Here is a 15,487-nt window from a genome sequence, read left to right on the forward strand (position 1 = left end):
CTCTTAGAGGGCCTCCCGAAACTCCCAAATCTCATTAAAACCAATACAACAGTGGAAATGGAAAATCCAAAGCAAAAATAATGAAAAGCCACAGGAGGTGGGTTTATGAGCATGCACAATATAGAACTTGACCTTCTCCCGTCTTGTCCACCTGAGAGGCAAAATATAAAAAGTGCAGTTATTTGCAGAGCTACTTTCAGGTACTGGGTGCTAAACAAACCAATGAGTAGGCTACAAGTTCTTGTTCTTGAGCTTAAGTGTTGGCAATAAACTGACCAAGCTCTCAGCTCTCAAGCTCAGCAGACTTAATTGCAAAGGTCTGCAAAATATTTCTCTAAATACATCTCTACACGAAAGCTGGAGCTCTGAAAAAGTCAGGGCGCTGATAGATTAAAAATGGATCGTTTATCACATAAATACGACTGATAATTGTTTCTTCGCTTTTCTATTATTATACTAATAATCTTTCGTCTATACGATTGGTCAGCCACACAAGGGTTTTTGGGTCCTGGAAACTTGTAAATATATTTAATATAAAAATGAGTTTAAAGTAACTATAGAGTAATCAGAAACTAAATTACTGTCACTGCTTACTGTTCAGTTTTTGACACAATCCCATCTATAGCCGGCCCTTCAGAGACAGATAAGAATCAAGAAGCCACATTAACTTGAAGCTGAAGAGGAAACCAATATTAATCTAATGCTGATAGGAAGTAGCTCTCTGTGACTTGCAATTTATTCCAGTTTTATTTGGTGCAGTTTGTCTGAAATAGGTCCGGCTGAGCTTCTCCAGCTGCCATTTCTCAGACATGACGGATATGATCAAAACTGATAAAAGAAAATAGAATCAGGGTGTTTGTGGACTGGCTGATGATTCACATTGAAGCTGGTGAGGAAGATTTGGACTATTTCTCCATCTTTCTCTTTCTCAATGATACAACTGCATCTTTCCAGCACTCCAAAGACATAGCATGGCAGGCTGAAGGCACACCTCTCTCTCTCTCTCTCTCTCTCTCTCTCTCTCACACACACACACACACACACACACACACACACGGCAAGGCTGGGTTGTCTCCCTTGTGACCAATTCATAGCTAGATCTTCACTGAAAACTGAAGAGCTGCAAATTGTTTCCCCTTTCCTCAGCTTAACTGCCAATTACCCAGATCTGACAATGGCCACTTTACCACCACCACACACACAGGAAGTAGCCTATATGAAGCTGAAACTAACATTCCTGTGGAGGATGCTACTGAGTGGCTGTACTTCTGTATCAGTCAAGCCAAAAACCTGTTAGCCATCCAATCACACGTCTTCTTGTTACCACGTTAGCTTTAATAAACAATTAAAAATTGTTTTTAAAAAAAAAAAAAAACAGCTGGCAGAAAGTCAAAGGGTACAATTCAAGATTTCAAGGCTTTATTTCTCATCAGTGGTAAGAATAAATGGTGTCGGAGTTCATATCCACAAGACTACATCCCTAATGAAGCACATTGCAGGGGTTTGAAAGACAAAACGTTGCGTTCCTTGTTGTTGGTGTTTAAAGGTTCTTGTATAAGACCCCTGTGACGCGCAGAGGGCGGACATTTCACAGGTGGAATGGGCGAGCTGAGACCAATTTCCCCACTCGAGTCACACACCCATAGTTGGCCAGATCGATCAAACCACACTGCACACATTAATTAAAATCACTGGTGGCATATTTCCACATAAAGTGCACGTTTTGTTATCTAACACCTTTAAATTCCGAATGATTTTACAATTTAAAAAAAAATCCTAAAAGGAAACCAGCAGTGGATTAATCAGCGACACCAGAAATATTTGATGCTATTAAGTACAAAGTCTTAGCCGATGACCCTTTCTTTAGCACCAAAGAACCTTTAAACTCATTTCACAACACTGACAAAAAGATCAAAGGGGCCATTGAGAAAATGACTTTTACTTTGTTTTTAACATCTAAAACCATTCCTGTCTGCTGCGCTTCATCCCGATTTACGCACAGCAAACCATGGCAACAATACGCGCTCGTTTCCTACAATAAAACGTTACATTTGAGCTTCCATCAGGACCCGAGAGTCACAACTGTTGCTCACTCCGCGCACCTCGCTCTGTGGCCAGGAGCTTTCTGAGCACACATCGCTCCATAAAAAAAGCCCGTCTGTTCAAATTAACAGGTGGATGCTGAGCAGAAAGCGCACAAACACAAACTTACATGTTTAAGTTCTTGCATGCGGTCCTTCATGATTCCCCGTTTCGCCGGTAAATTGTCGTTATTCCCTCAGTTCCCGTTGTCTTCTGGGTGTATGTGACGGTGATGGAGCGGCGGGGCGGAGACCGACGGGTAGACGTGAGCTCGACCGAGAGGAAGAGGCGCGTCTGGCGGCAGCAAGGGGCGGTGATTTTCCCCCCTTCGGTTCGGATGCTGGGATGGTGAGACCACTTTACAGAGCTGGGTGACGCGCAATAAAGGTGAGGCGAGGCCTTCCGCCGTTAACCCATTACACACCCACAACTTCCTCAATCCGGACTAATTGACTTTTTTTTTCTTCTTTATTCTTTTCGGAGCTCTTTTATTATTTTGGCTGAATATTTAGTCCGAGTGCATGAAGGTTAGTTTGACACAAAAACCAAAAGCACTGGGAGCCTGCCTGAGGGGGGAAATTGTGTTGACTCTGGTTAACAATTGAGCAGGTTCAGAGATAACGCCCAGGTACTTTGCATTGTGCCAAAGCGAACAGCGACCCCTGTCGAAACCGACGGATATGGCAACAGTACAAGGAGCTCGAAATGACCCAGAAATATTGCCTTCAATAATATATTTTTGTATTTAAAGCTCCATTTGAGAAAATGAGAAAATTTAGTCAATATTTGTTGTTTCCTGAGCAAATTAAAATAAAGACAAGGTCCAAAGAAGCATTAAAAATAACTCTGTATTAGTAGAAATTTTGACATCATCACAATCTTCCAGCTGTTTTTTCTTAAGCATTTATTCAACTCTTGGGTGGGCTGGAGTCTGTGTCACTGGTCCTTTTCTAGGCACAGAATCCCTGCAGTTACCATACACCACTCAAAATGGTGCCAACATGGTGCAGCAATTTATTGAAATGTGAAATACTGTATATAAAGAAAAAACAGAGCTTGTACAATTTTAACAAACTTCAAAGTCAATAGTTAGTACGACGACGGTTATTCTTCAACACAGCCTGAACTCTCGTAGGCAGCTTTCTTGTTATTTCTTTAAGGAGTGTTCAGGAATAGTTCTCCAAGCTTCTCAAATCACATTCAAAGCTCTTCTTTTGGATGCTGGCTGCCTTTTTGTTTTGTTCTCTGTTAAGTTGTTCCCACACTGCTTCAGTAAAATTGAGGTCTGGGCTCTGGGGAGGCCAATCCATGACCGATAAGTGTTACATTTGTGCCAAGCAGAGGCTTTCCATATGATATTGCGCGCTGGATCAAAATCTCACAGTACATTTCTGCGTTCATAATTTCATCAATTTTGACAAAATTGCCAACACCACGTTTTCTAGACTGCTGTAGACATTCACTGTTGTGCATCTCTCCTGACCTCCTCCGTACATACTGATGACTGTCCTTGTGTAATTTGGCAAACCACACCCTTTTCTCTCCATTTCCTTACCTAAGAACAACTTCTCAACAGCCACCTTTCCACTGAGCTTCTGATGAAGCTTCAGCAAACAGGAGCTCCTGTGTTAGATCCTAGCCCATATTTCATAAGGACATGACTGTCAGATGGTGCTGCAGATAGTTTTTTTTTTAAGCATAGATCTTTTACTCTTTTAATCTTTTAATCTACTTGCCTCTCAAACTGTTATCTTTGATGTTCTTCATAGATTCAGCTAAAGAAATGGGAACACATTATAAGTTTGGGGGGTTTTTTGCAATGGGTTGCTATTAACAAATATAAAATTGGTTCTTTGCCAACTTGTCTGTTATGTGCAGACAAAACACTCAGTCATCTCTTGAATTAGGTGCCTTCCTATGCGTGAATGATTCATACGTCAGCGTTTAAAAAACAAAAACAAAAAAAACATTTCTCTGAAAGTGGTCAGATAAAAAGGGCTGGACTCAAAAAGCTAAACAAAAGCAAAGAAATGCCAAGTGTCCAAAAAAACCCAAAAGACCATCAGAAAGCCTGGAGAACAGAAGACAGCTTCAAAACCTCAAGAAAGTCTGGCTCCTTGGAAGCAAAATATGCAAAAATGAGGGGTGACTTAAAAGTTGTACACAAAAATGTATTTTTCTTAGCTGCAAGAAACAATAATTTTCCTCCATTACAAACGAGGCTAGTTCAGTTTCTCCCTTGTAAACGCAGCTCCTGAAGTTTCTTTCTTTTTAACCTGATTAACTACCATTTTCTTCATTATTAGGTCATTTTTTATTATCATAGCTCCCTAATAAAGGTAAATTCATTTTGTGGCTCTTTCTTTAATTTCTTTTATGAGCTAAAAATAAATAATTAAACAACCTCAATACATTTCTTGTTTAGTTTTAATTGAGAAACATTGCAGATAATACAATAAACCACAAAGATATGGCCACTTATAAAATTGCTTTGATTTATTTATACTGTTTTGCTTTTTCTTCACTGTGGTTTTTGCCACCAGCTGTGAGTACACACACATTTGTTCATGTACTTCCAGCCAAACTGAACATTGTGAGTGCAATCTCACCGCTTTTAGCGAGGAACACTCGACCAAATATAAAAACGACTGGCTGTAATTGCATTTTGCTCTTGCATCACATCCACTTGAATTAAAGAGCTGAAAAATAAATCAGAGTCCAAACACTCTGCAGTTCCAGAGGTGGTTCTGTGTGTCTGTGTGTTACAGAGGAGGGCTAATGAAGGCGCAGCTGCATGAGTCAGAGCTAGAAATGAGGTCTTCGCTTACGTCCAGTGTATTTAGTGTCGGCTCGAACCTCCCTGCAGGTTAACAAACACACAGCAAAGACAGAGAGAAGCCAGTTAAGGTGCATTTTAAAATACAGGCAATAAAAGGTAAAATCCAGTTAAAGCTAAACTAAGTACATTACGACATTCAGAGCTTTAAGCTCGGTATAATGAATTAAATTTTTCGTCCTCTAAGAGTTGAAAATACACTCATGCACACACCGTCCCTGTCTCCTCCTCCTCTCCTTCTTTTCCAGGATCCAGTCTCGTCCCTTCTTCAGCGATTTTCCCTTCATGTTTCTGAAACGACATCTTCACAGCGACAAATGAATATTAATACTTAGCATTAGATGCAAAACATCTCACATATCCAGTCACTTGAGTCTTACTCTGTAAAAGGGAGGAAAACCTGCCTGACAGGGTTTTAAGTCAAGCAGGACAACGACCCTTTCTGTCATTTCTTTTGGTCTTTTGGCTTCATAAAGGCAGGTAAGACTGAACCTGCACTCATCAAAGCTGAGACCAGTTCACTATCCTAATGCAAAGTAATAAATGGGATGATTTATACGGCTGCGTTATCACAAATCATAAGCAAATCACCAATTATCCTGATGAGAATAAATTACAGCTGAAGCAAACAGTCGCCAACATCATTCATCTTTACTGATCATATTGTTTGCTGCAGAAAAAAAAAAAAGAGATGTAGCAAATCCTCTGAAAGCTACTACCACACAGACGGGAAATAAAAAAAAATGTAAGGTTGTTAAAATCCCATACATTATTTCCTTCGGCAGTCAACAATGAACAATCAGCAGAAAAACACATTAGAAAACACTCAAGTGGCCTCGGGCTGAAACACATTGCATATGTCTACATGAATCACAAACACACAAAAAGCTGTATAAACGCCAGAGAGTGAAATAAACTGAATTAACAGCTGTTATGTCAACCCATGCAAACAGCTTTATGAAACAGTCTAATTGCTCAGGGTTGGCAGCATCGGTCTGCAGTGGACGTCTTTACCTTTGTCCTGAGTACTGAACCTGGTTTGGAACAGCTTTGTCTGACGTTTCTGATCCCAGTCCCTGAAATACAGGAAAAAGAAATTAACATGATCATCATCTGGCTGAAACAAAAGGCAGCAACCCACAACATCCACAGCTTTTCTTACTTTGGGAAGAACTCCTGCGACGCCGGCAAACAGACACAGGAAGAACCTGGAGATAAACAGGAAGCGTGTGTGTAAGAAAACGTAAACCAGCCAAACAGCTCCAATATGTAATCATTCATCATGCAGCCAAGTCCCCCCTGTTCTAATTAGCCCTGTGTTGTGAGCACCCTGCTACCAATTTCACAGCCAATTAGGAAGGAATCGGTTGCAGACGTCAAAATAAAAAGGAGCCACTTCCAGTAAATACTGACTTTTTTGCTTTTGCGCTGTTGGGGTAATCCACCACCATGCCTCCACTGAAACCTGCCTTCATGGCCTGTGTTGTTATCAGCTCGAGCTTTGGAGAGAAAAGAGGAAGGTGGTAAGTGAGTGAAGAGAAACCTTCAGGGTGTTCCTCTGCTGACACAGAGCCTTCATGGAAACACAAAGGTTTTTTTTCCCCCTTTTACCTGTTCTGAGTTCTCGGGATAAAGCTGAAAAACTGCACGTGAGCCTCTTGACTGAAAGAGCAAAAAGAGGTTATAAAATGTTTTCATCAAAAATAAGCTTCCTGGATATTTGAGTGATAAAAATCTTACCAGACATGAGTACAGAGTGCTAAAGAAGGTGTAGAGTCTCTTTGGAGGACTGTGCGTCCTTTTGTCTGCATTACAAAGCCACTGCAGGGCAGAGATACTGAAACAGAAAAAGAGTTTTTTAAAGGGGTCATAAATCATTCAAAATTCCCAGGAAGAGCCCGACTTATAAGCATCCTTTGTTCTTTACCTGACGCAACCATCAAAGGTACCAGGTCTGAACGGCATCCCGTGGCCCATGTCTCCCAGTACGAGGTCTCCTTCCACCTCTCTGTCCAGTGCAACATCTGTCACACAGAAGAGAATTACATTTGTTTAGAGTTTATGCATTTCTTGTGGTGACATAAATGCACAAAAAACAACCAACCTTAACCACATATTGGATCTGTTATCATGCTTAAAATACATTTTAGGCTTAAATTTCATTAGCCAATCACATGGCAGCAACTCGATGTATTTAGGCATGTAGACCTGGTCAAGAAGATCAGCTGAAGTTCACTAAGCATTAGAATTGGGAAGAAAGGTGATTTAAGTGACTTGAATTAAGCATTTTTGTTGATGTCATCAGGGCTGGTGTGAGTATTCAGAAACTGCTGGGATTTTCCCCGAACAACCACCTCTATTGTTTGCAAAGAAAGGACAGAAAAATAAAATATCCAATAAGGAGCAGTTCAGAGTTAAAACATCCTGTTGAAAACAGAGGAGAATGGCTTGACTGCTTGGACTTGATAGAAAAGCAACAGGAAATCAAGAGTATTTTGAAACGCACAAAGGTCTGAGCTGTAGCAGATGGGCTACACCAGCAGACCACCACACCTGGTGCCATACCTGTCTGCTAAGAACAGAAAACTGAGGCTAAAATGTACATAAGCTCACCAAAACTGGATTTAAGAAACATTGCCTGGTGATGATGAATCTCAATTTCTGCTGCAGCACTTGGATGGCACGGTCAGAATTTGGCCTAAATGACATTAAAGCGTGGATCCCTCCTGCCTTGTATTTACAGTTTAGACTGCTCGTGGTGTATTGTGGCGGGGATATATGATTTTGCACACTTTGAGCATTTTATACTCTAGTTTTATGACTACCTATAAGTGTGTGAATGTATTGGATGTCCTGAAGCTAACAATGTCTTCCTTTAACTCATCTAGTTCCAGTCTGTAGCCAGACTTCAGGAATATTTTTGGAATATAATCAAGCTTTGGCACCATATGTTGGGAAAAACATTGTGTTTTAACACACGGACATCAATAAAACAGGAGGCTGACTGTTCATTTCCTTCAAGTGTGTTAGAATATGCCAGTATTTAACTGCACATGTACAAATTTTGAATGATATATTCCGTATATCATGAGTGATATAAAGTTTGAGTGTCAAACGAACCCAACATCGCGGTGCTGATGTCGACTCCGACCCAGTAGTGTCCCTCTTCTGACAGGTAATCTCCGCTGAGACCGGAGCCACACCTGAGAGGCACAGACCAGATTGTTTCTCATCACAAATACATCAGATTACTGTGTCACATAACAATGAGTTATGTTCAAACTAAAACTCAAAACAATGACTTTTCTACAACACCAGCAGACATTCTGACTTTTGCCACATTTCCACCTTTAAGTACCACGAAAAAAAAATGCTGCTTAAAATAAATCCGGGAGGTACAAAACCCTCCACAGCCAATCATAAATGTTTACATCCCCCACCTCCCACGTTTTTAGACTAAAAGCACTGCGCCATCCCCTGAGCAAGAGGCTTCTTGGAGGATAAAGATAATATCCCAGAAACTTGATTTAGACCCTGGTCCTTTTAGTCAAATCACAAGAACATTCCTAGTTCTTGGAAATGCGTCCTGTACTGGAAAATGCCACTTTCTCAAAACTCAATTTTTCAGGGATTTCCTTAAATGCTTTACTTCTTTTTTCTTTTCTTTTTTTTTCCATTACTAATAAAGAATTCAATAAAGTTTGATTGGAGCTAGTTCTAAACGTACATTCATTCATGCAACAGTACTGCCAAAATGCGTCTACCTGTCAAAGCACTGCTTAGATTACTGATGAGCCTTTTATGTTATTGTTAAGAGTAAATATGTACTACCATGTTACATCTCTAACTTAATGCACTTGCTATAAGTAAATTCAGCCACTCACTCACCCAACATCCAACAAGAAGCAGGGCTGGCCCTCTGGCAGGCTCAAAAGCTCCACAGCTCTCTCTGACATCTGGGTCTGGATCTCAATCATTCGAGAGCTAAGAAGGAACAAAACACAACAAGATTTCAGATCTTTTATATTATTAAATTTTTTTTGGCATATGCTAACTTAATTTTCTCGCTTATGAACACAAAATCAGGCAACTTGCCCCTAACGGACAGGCATAAAACTGTTCTCTATTCTGTTTTACTGTAAATCCGTCTGAAAACAAAAGGGGGTAATGACACAGCTATACCCCTTTTTTGGAAGAGGAAGGGTGGTTCATACATGACAGCCACAAACAAAGCCTCTTTAAGTTGTTATATGTTTGACCCAAAGGAGTTTTAGGTGTTTGAATCTTTGGTCAGTGTCCCACATCAAAGTAAGTTAGCCAAGGTGGGATGAAAGAGGCTAAACACGGGCATCTTTACATTTAGTCAAGAAAATGTATCCTTTCCTGAGGTCTTCAAATTAATTTATACACTGAACAACTGTGCAGTAATGAGCATTCACCCAGAGGTGCAACTAATTGTTCTCATTATCAACCCACTGTACCTGGTTTGATACAGATTAACGGATTGCTCATTTAGTCCTAAAACCAAACGCTTTCCAGTTAAACATAAAAAACCAGCAGTCAAGAAGCCATGAAGGCAGAATAAAAATGGTTTACTAAATGAAGTGTCTCAATCATATACAGAATGTATATATAAAGTGCAGCGGACAGTAAAAGGGTTAGAATAAAACTACTGAGATTAGATTCTCTATGTTAGAAATGCAACCCTAACAAAAAACTAAATGAAGCGCACAGTTTAATTATGTCAAAGGACAGAAACACTGAGACACTGGATAAAAAAAAGAGCTGTGTGTAACATATAAACATGTAACGTAGTCACAAACATAGTATCGTTACATCCACACTCACTTTTGGGAGTACTTCTTGGCCTCCTCTTCATTGTAGAACTACAGAGATTAGAGCACATCAGATTGACAGATCAGTAACACCTCCGTTTACTCCTACAACCCTGCAGCTGCTTCTCTGGTGCTTCAAGCATCATTTAAACCAGACTAACACAAAGCTCACCAAATCACATCCTTTGAAAAAAACAAATAACCGACTCATGTTCACTAAACAACCATTTAAACCATGTCTTTAAAGCTGCTTCAGCTGGAAGCCTTTAAAGAGCCATTTACAGATTTAAAATGCTCCTGTAGAAGAAGCACCGGCAGAAAACAAAAGCTAATAAAAACAATAAACCGTCCGACTGACCACATCTGGAGGAGCTGAGTGTTCGGGTCGTCGACAGCTGGACGCCATGCTTGCTTCTCCTTGCCAGTCGTTATGTTACGGGAGTAATTTTACTTTATAAACAAGCTACCTGGTAGCAAAAGACCCACACGTGAATTATGTTGACGTCATTCACAAGCGACGGCACGCCTCTTCTTCTTTTGCCCCGTTTGGAGCGTTGGAGCGCTTTACTGCCACCCTCTGACCTGACGTGCTGACCACCTTAAGCGTTCTAAAAATAAATAAAATAAATAAAAACATATAAAAATATCATTTTTTATTATCAATATAGATTTTTTCTTTGATCCTAACATAATACTATTATCTCAAATTTTGACTTAATTCTCGAAATTAGAAATGCTAGTAAAAAAAGATTGTAGTCGAACTGGAAGTTAATATTTTTAATTAATTGAGAATAGATTGTTAGAAAAAAAACGACTAATGCTTTATTCTGAATGTGGTCCCAATGCTCATACATTATTTTTCGTAGCAAATTTGCAATACTTACTACTTCAACTTAAAATCTGGATCTTGGATCTTTCGACCTTAATCTAGGACATTCTTTTATTATTGCTGTTGATTTTGAGAGGGCAACATTTTGAGATAAATCTCAAATAATAATATTTGTAGATTAACTGTAATGAAAAAATCAGATTTAAATCAGATTTATTGCCATATTTTAATACTATATTTATTACATTATTATAATCACTAATTATAGTCATTTTTGGCCCTCCATATCATTACCAACTTACTGTTTATTTTTTAATATATCTGTTCATCGTGCTGCATCTTTGTGATATGATTTATTGTCTATTTTTTGCACCTTTATCCAGGTTCTCATTCCTCTTGACTCCAACAAAAACAGGAACTTTATGCAGAAACTAATTCATTCATGAAATCCTCTTATCCGTCTTACTTTGCATCCAGAGAGATAGAAACGCTTTCCTCCATAAAATTCACGTTTAATTAATCACACAGTAACAAAGTTGGAATTATCTTATCAAAGTTTGTGACGCTGTTGCATGAGTAGCTACTCTGTCTTTTACATTGCAAAAGAAAATAAAAATACAGTTTTAAGAATAAGGAATTGTCATTTCAGTAAAAGAAGAGGACTTAAATCAAATCTCTCTCAAATGTTTTAACTATATTTTACATTTTAGAAGATAAAGATAATAAATTGTCCTAATTTCCTTTAATTTTACACGAGAAATAAAGTGTTAATGTTGATCTTTATGTTGCTGGTGCTCTGCTAAATGATTGGTCGGTTGTGTTTGACTACTTCCTGTAAACATTGACTCTGATTGGGTCCTCTTTCTCTCACGCGCCGGATGCTGCAGCTGTTTTCCGGCCCCTGCTCGGTAAAATGGCAGAGGTCGGTCACAGGCTGGGGAACGGAGTTTACCGGCTGTCTGCTCTCAAAACCAGCCAGAGTCGAGCCGTGTGCCCCGGAGGAAGTCCCGGGTGTCTTATAACAAACCATGCCTTCGTTTCCGGTCGGGTTACGGAGAAATCAGTCCAGTGTGGACGTGCAGTTCAGTCAGCTTCAGAAAGCACAGAAACACTTCTTAGGTCAGAGAAAGTTTCCACAGTGAAGGAAAGCGGGAGTCAGGTGTTGGAGAGTGCGGCTGCCTCCGGTTTCACCGAATTTTTAGAAAACACGGGGAGCCTGCGAGCTCATAAAGCTGCTCTTTTCCTCCAGAAGAAGCTGCTGCTTTGCAGGATGAGACTGTGGACGACAGCAGCTGTCTCCATGCACCCTGACGCCTTCAGGTCCCCCCAACAGCGCCGAGCTCTCTGCACGCTTACCTTCATCTTGGCAGATCCTGGATCAGACAGGCTGGGAAGTGGACACGGCCTGAGATGTTTGAATCTGCTCCATGACGCACTGAAGTCAAGTTTCACAGCAGCTAGAAGCTACAGCTGGAGCTCAGAAGACGCTCCTCTGCTGCACAGGAGCAGGACGGCCTATTATGACATCCTCAAAGTGTCTCTCAATGCCACGCAGTCTCAGATCAAGACGGCTTATTACAAGCAATCCTTCATCTACCACCCTGACAAGAACCCCGGGAGCAAGGAGGCCACCCAGCGCTTCTCTGATATCAGCGAGGCTTACACCGTGCTGGGAAACATCAGCCTGAGGAGGAAGTACGACCGCGGCATCCTGAGCCGGGCAGACATCCAAAATGCAGGCAGACCCTCCAGTAAGGAGGCTTCCAGCAGATCCACGGGTTCCCAACAAAAGCCTCAGCAGAGAGCCAGACAGTTCTCCCAACCTGGAGGGAGTCCCATATTTGATTTTGATGCCTTTTATCAGGCTCACTATGGGGAGCAGCTGCAGAGAGAGAAGGACCTGAGAGCCAGGAAGCAGCGGATGGAGGAGAAGCTGAAGAAGCATCATAGGAGGTGGAGGCAGAAGAAAATGATGGAGGTGGCTGTGGTAATGCTGCTGGCCATGGCAGGGCTAATTATTATCAATGTCAACAGGCCTTGAAATAGAAGCGGCAGCCGGAGGCGCTCCTTTCTGGGGCTGCACTTTATAACTCTCAGGGTGAGGAGGTGGAGACGGGAAGTGTTTGCACAGTTGCTGACAGCTGAAGAGGTTCATTTGTTTTCAGGAGTAAACAAACCGTCTCACTCGGATTATTTAAGCTGTTTCAAGCAGCAACTTGTTAGGCTCCATGTCTGTACTGTATACTGATTGTTTAAAAACATGGGTTCATTTCTCAAGTCTTCGATTTAAAAAAACAAAAACAAAAGAGGTCTTGCTTTTTACAGTCGTTCCTCCTGTTCATGCTTAGTGATGACAAAAAAAAGAGGCCAGGCTTCATTTTAATAGTTCACAGGACATTGAATTGACCTTTAAATCACGCATGATGTGTTTTTATTGTAAGCGATGTTGGACAAAAGCCCCAGTTTTCCCCTTCCATTCAAAAAACTGAAGCTAAAATGAGCCTTCAGCTGTCCCCATTTCAAAGAGGATGTCCTCTTGAAAGACAGGCTCTTTTGTTGGCAGCTCACTATTTCTATATCTGCCTGAGCTCAGGGTGGAACCGCTTTTCAGGGAAACAAAGAGACTGGGTTTTGAAGGTTTTGAAAGTTAATTTAAGAAGAGGATCACTTAAATCCAACAACCTGTGCCTACGCTAAGTGGAAAATCAGGTTGTGCATTTGTCTGAATGTCCCTTTTTTTTGTATGTATTGGTTCATTGTGAGCACTATGCACACATGGTGTGAACACGTCCTTAATGACCAGTGTAAACATGAGGAATGATTACAGAAAGCAAAACCTGGTTGAGACAGGCAGCGATTCTGTACAACAACAACTGAATGTTTCAGTTTCTCCACGTGTAGAAGGGCGATGGATCGAAGGCAGTGGAAACTGTAAACCACCCCACAGGTTGGGGACTTGAATGTAAGTCAGGGGTGTCAAAGTCATTGTAGTCACCGGCAGCCCATTTTGATCCACAGTCGGATGATTGGAGCGAAACCCGCATTAAACACCACAGTGGACCTGCAAAAGCACAAAACCTTCACATGTAGCTGTTGTAACTAACAAAAGCAACAATAACTTTGACCCATTTTCACTCAACTACAGTGATGTTTGTGGATTTTATGAACAAGTTAAAGATGTCGCTGCTGTCCTGTAGTGTAACGGTTCGTGTTACCAGGGCCCTGCATTTGACACCCCTGACACACTCAGTTTCTGGGTGATGTCCTCATTACCTCATTTCATGTTTTTATGTTTTATGAGGTTAAGATTACCCTGATGAAGGCAGCAGGCTGGTAAAAATCACAAAGCTGTTCTTTATACTGCAATTGTTGCTGGAGCTTTGACTTCTTTGGACCCTTTTTCTTTTCTGTGCATCTATGAAATACCTGGCATAGACTTGGGTTAGTCTTTCTAGCACCTATACTATTTTCTGTAGTAGCCGGCTGAAGTCAGACAGCTTTTGGTGGTTCAGGTTGATTTCTGTCTATCAAACTTCTGCAAAAGGACGACAATCATTCAACTTGTCCTTCCTGTATAATGCACATTTCCTTTGGCCTTCCTCATACTCCAGCTCTGTAATGTGGAAAAATCACTTTAGTAGAATTTGAAGATTATGGAATCTTTTTTTTGTCCCACTGGGGGGGGGGGGGGGAGATTTGGTACAAAATATATATTTTTTGCGATACATAAGTCAAAATTTAAAGTTACAATCTTGTTACTTATTTTGACTTTTCAGTGGCAAAAACAAGTTTCCATATAAGATTAAGCTGGTATTAGTAGCATTACATACTTGCACCTCCTTCCATGTATTTCAGTTTAAATATGTTTATGTATTGTAAAATTAAAATTTAAAGTCGATTATTATGTGTGAGGAAAGCTGCAGTACAAAAAATACAATAAAACTGTGCAGTGCATCCCTTTTTTTCCTGACTGATTCAGCATCAGGGCAGAGTCTGTTCCAGCTGTGGGAAGCAGAGGACAACAACACGGAGGGCTAACACAGAGAGACAAGCACTCATATTCACATTCATACCTATGACCAATTTAGAATTACACGTTACTCTAACATGCATGTGTAAAGGGAGAGAACCTATAAAGGTACAGAGATAAAGTCCCCGGCCAAAGAACTCAAACCCTTCTTGTATTCTCGCTGTGAGTTGAAAGCACTGCAGTTACCTAATAATTACCTGAGCCGAGGATTTGGCCCAGCTTAGAAGCGATTAGGTTTTAGTTTGGCCCTGAATCCAGGATTCTTTTTCCTTGTGAGATAACTGTATCATGTCCTCATGAATAGAAATTAATAATAAAAAAATGCATTATATGATACTGCATTGGTGTTTGTAGGAAAATACTTACTACTTAAACAGTATGTGCACAGAGCACCCGTGTTTGTCCCCCCGAATGTTACAAGAGCTGACCTGTAGAGGGCATCTGAGCACAGTGAAATGATCACTAGGTTACAGCTGGAGGCCTGACGTGCTCCCAGAGGCTCTTTGTGTGAGTATGAATGCATGCAAGCTGTAACATATTAAAGACATAAAAGCACTACAAATATTGACTCATGTCTTTAACTTGTTGTCTAGCATAAGTCAAACATTTGTAAACTGTGGCTTTTTAAATTGAGATCACTGGCCACCCTGATGAGTCTACGTGGGGAGCATGAAAGCATGGCAGGTCATTTTATGTCAGCCGTAGAGCTTAATTATAGAATAAAGGTGGGTGGTTACGTTAAATATAAACACACAAACAGCGAGCAAACCCACGGTACATATGAGTTTTCATACCTCTGTTAACACAGATAGACTCATAAGTGGGTCTCTTTTTGTCTCTGTGTTACTTTCGGCACTTTATGAGAATATGTTTGT

General features: G+C 40.6%; 3 protein-coding genes across 5 annotated transcripts in view; 1 reads left to right on the plus strand and 2 right to left on the minus strand.

Moving 5' to 3' along the window:
- LOC102795677 (syntaxin-1A-like) overlaps positions 1 to 2,660 on the minus strand; it is a 73,542-nt gene extending 70,882 nt beyond the window's left edge. For all 3 annotated transcript variants that reach the window (XM_087850999.1, XM_006795381.2, XM_035909791.2), the window contains exon 1: positions 2,213 to 2,660. In XM_087850999.1, coding sequence (XP_087707125.1) covers positions 2,213 to 2,242 — 30 coding nt within the window. In that variant the 5' untranslated portion in view covers positions 2,243 to 2,660. The remainder of the gene's footprint in view (positions 1 to 2,212) is intronic.
- A 1,831-nt stretch (positions 2,661 to 4,491) lies between these two features.
- On the minus strand, positions 4,492 to 10,267 carry bud23 (BUD23 rRNA methyltransferase and ribosome maturation factor). The gene is made up of 12 exons (XM_006795380.3): positions 10,112 to 10,267; positions 9,767 to 9,804; positions 8,807 to 8,902; positions 8,039 to 8,121; positions 6,846 to 6,942; positions 6,659 to 6,755; positions 6,530 to 6,580; positions 6,332 to 6,417; positions 6,081 to 6,126; positions 5,933 to 5,994; positions 5,132 to 5,221; positions 4,492 to 4,942 (listed from the first exon to the last, which is right to left on the minus strand). The coding sequence occupies exons 1-12, from the start codon at positions 10,157 to 10,159 to the stop codon at positions 4,888 to 4,890; spliced, it is 849 nt and encodes a 282-aa protein (XP_006795443.1). The 5' UTR covers positions 10,160 to 10,267; the 3' UTR covers positions 4,492 to 4,887.
- Positions 10,268 to 11,466: 1,199 nt separating this feature from the next.
- On the plus strand, positions 11,467 to 15,052 carry dnajc30b (DnaJ (Hsp40) homolog, subfamily C, member 30b). Its single transcript, XM_006795379.2, has one exon. The coding sequence runs from the start codon at positions 11,496 to 11,498 to the stop codon at positions 12,621 to 12,623; it is 1,128 nt and encodes a 375-aa protein (XP_006795442.2). The 5' UTR covers positions 11,467 to 11,495; the 3' UTR covers positions 12,624 to 15,052.
- The last annotated feature ends 435 nt before the right edge of the window (positions 15,053 to 15,487 follow it).

Source organism: Neolamprologus brichardi, chromosome 14, assembly GCF_056152115.1.
Source record: "Neolamprologus brichardi isolate AB-2024 chromosome 14, ASM5615211v1, whole genome shotgun sequence".
Classification (NCBI taxonomy): Eukaryota; Metazoa; Chordata; class Actinopteri; order Cichliformes; family Cichlidae; genus Neolamprologus; species Neolamprologus brichardi.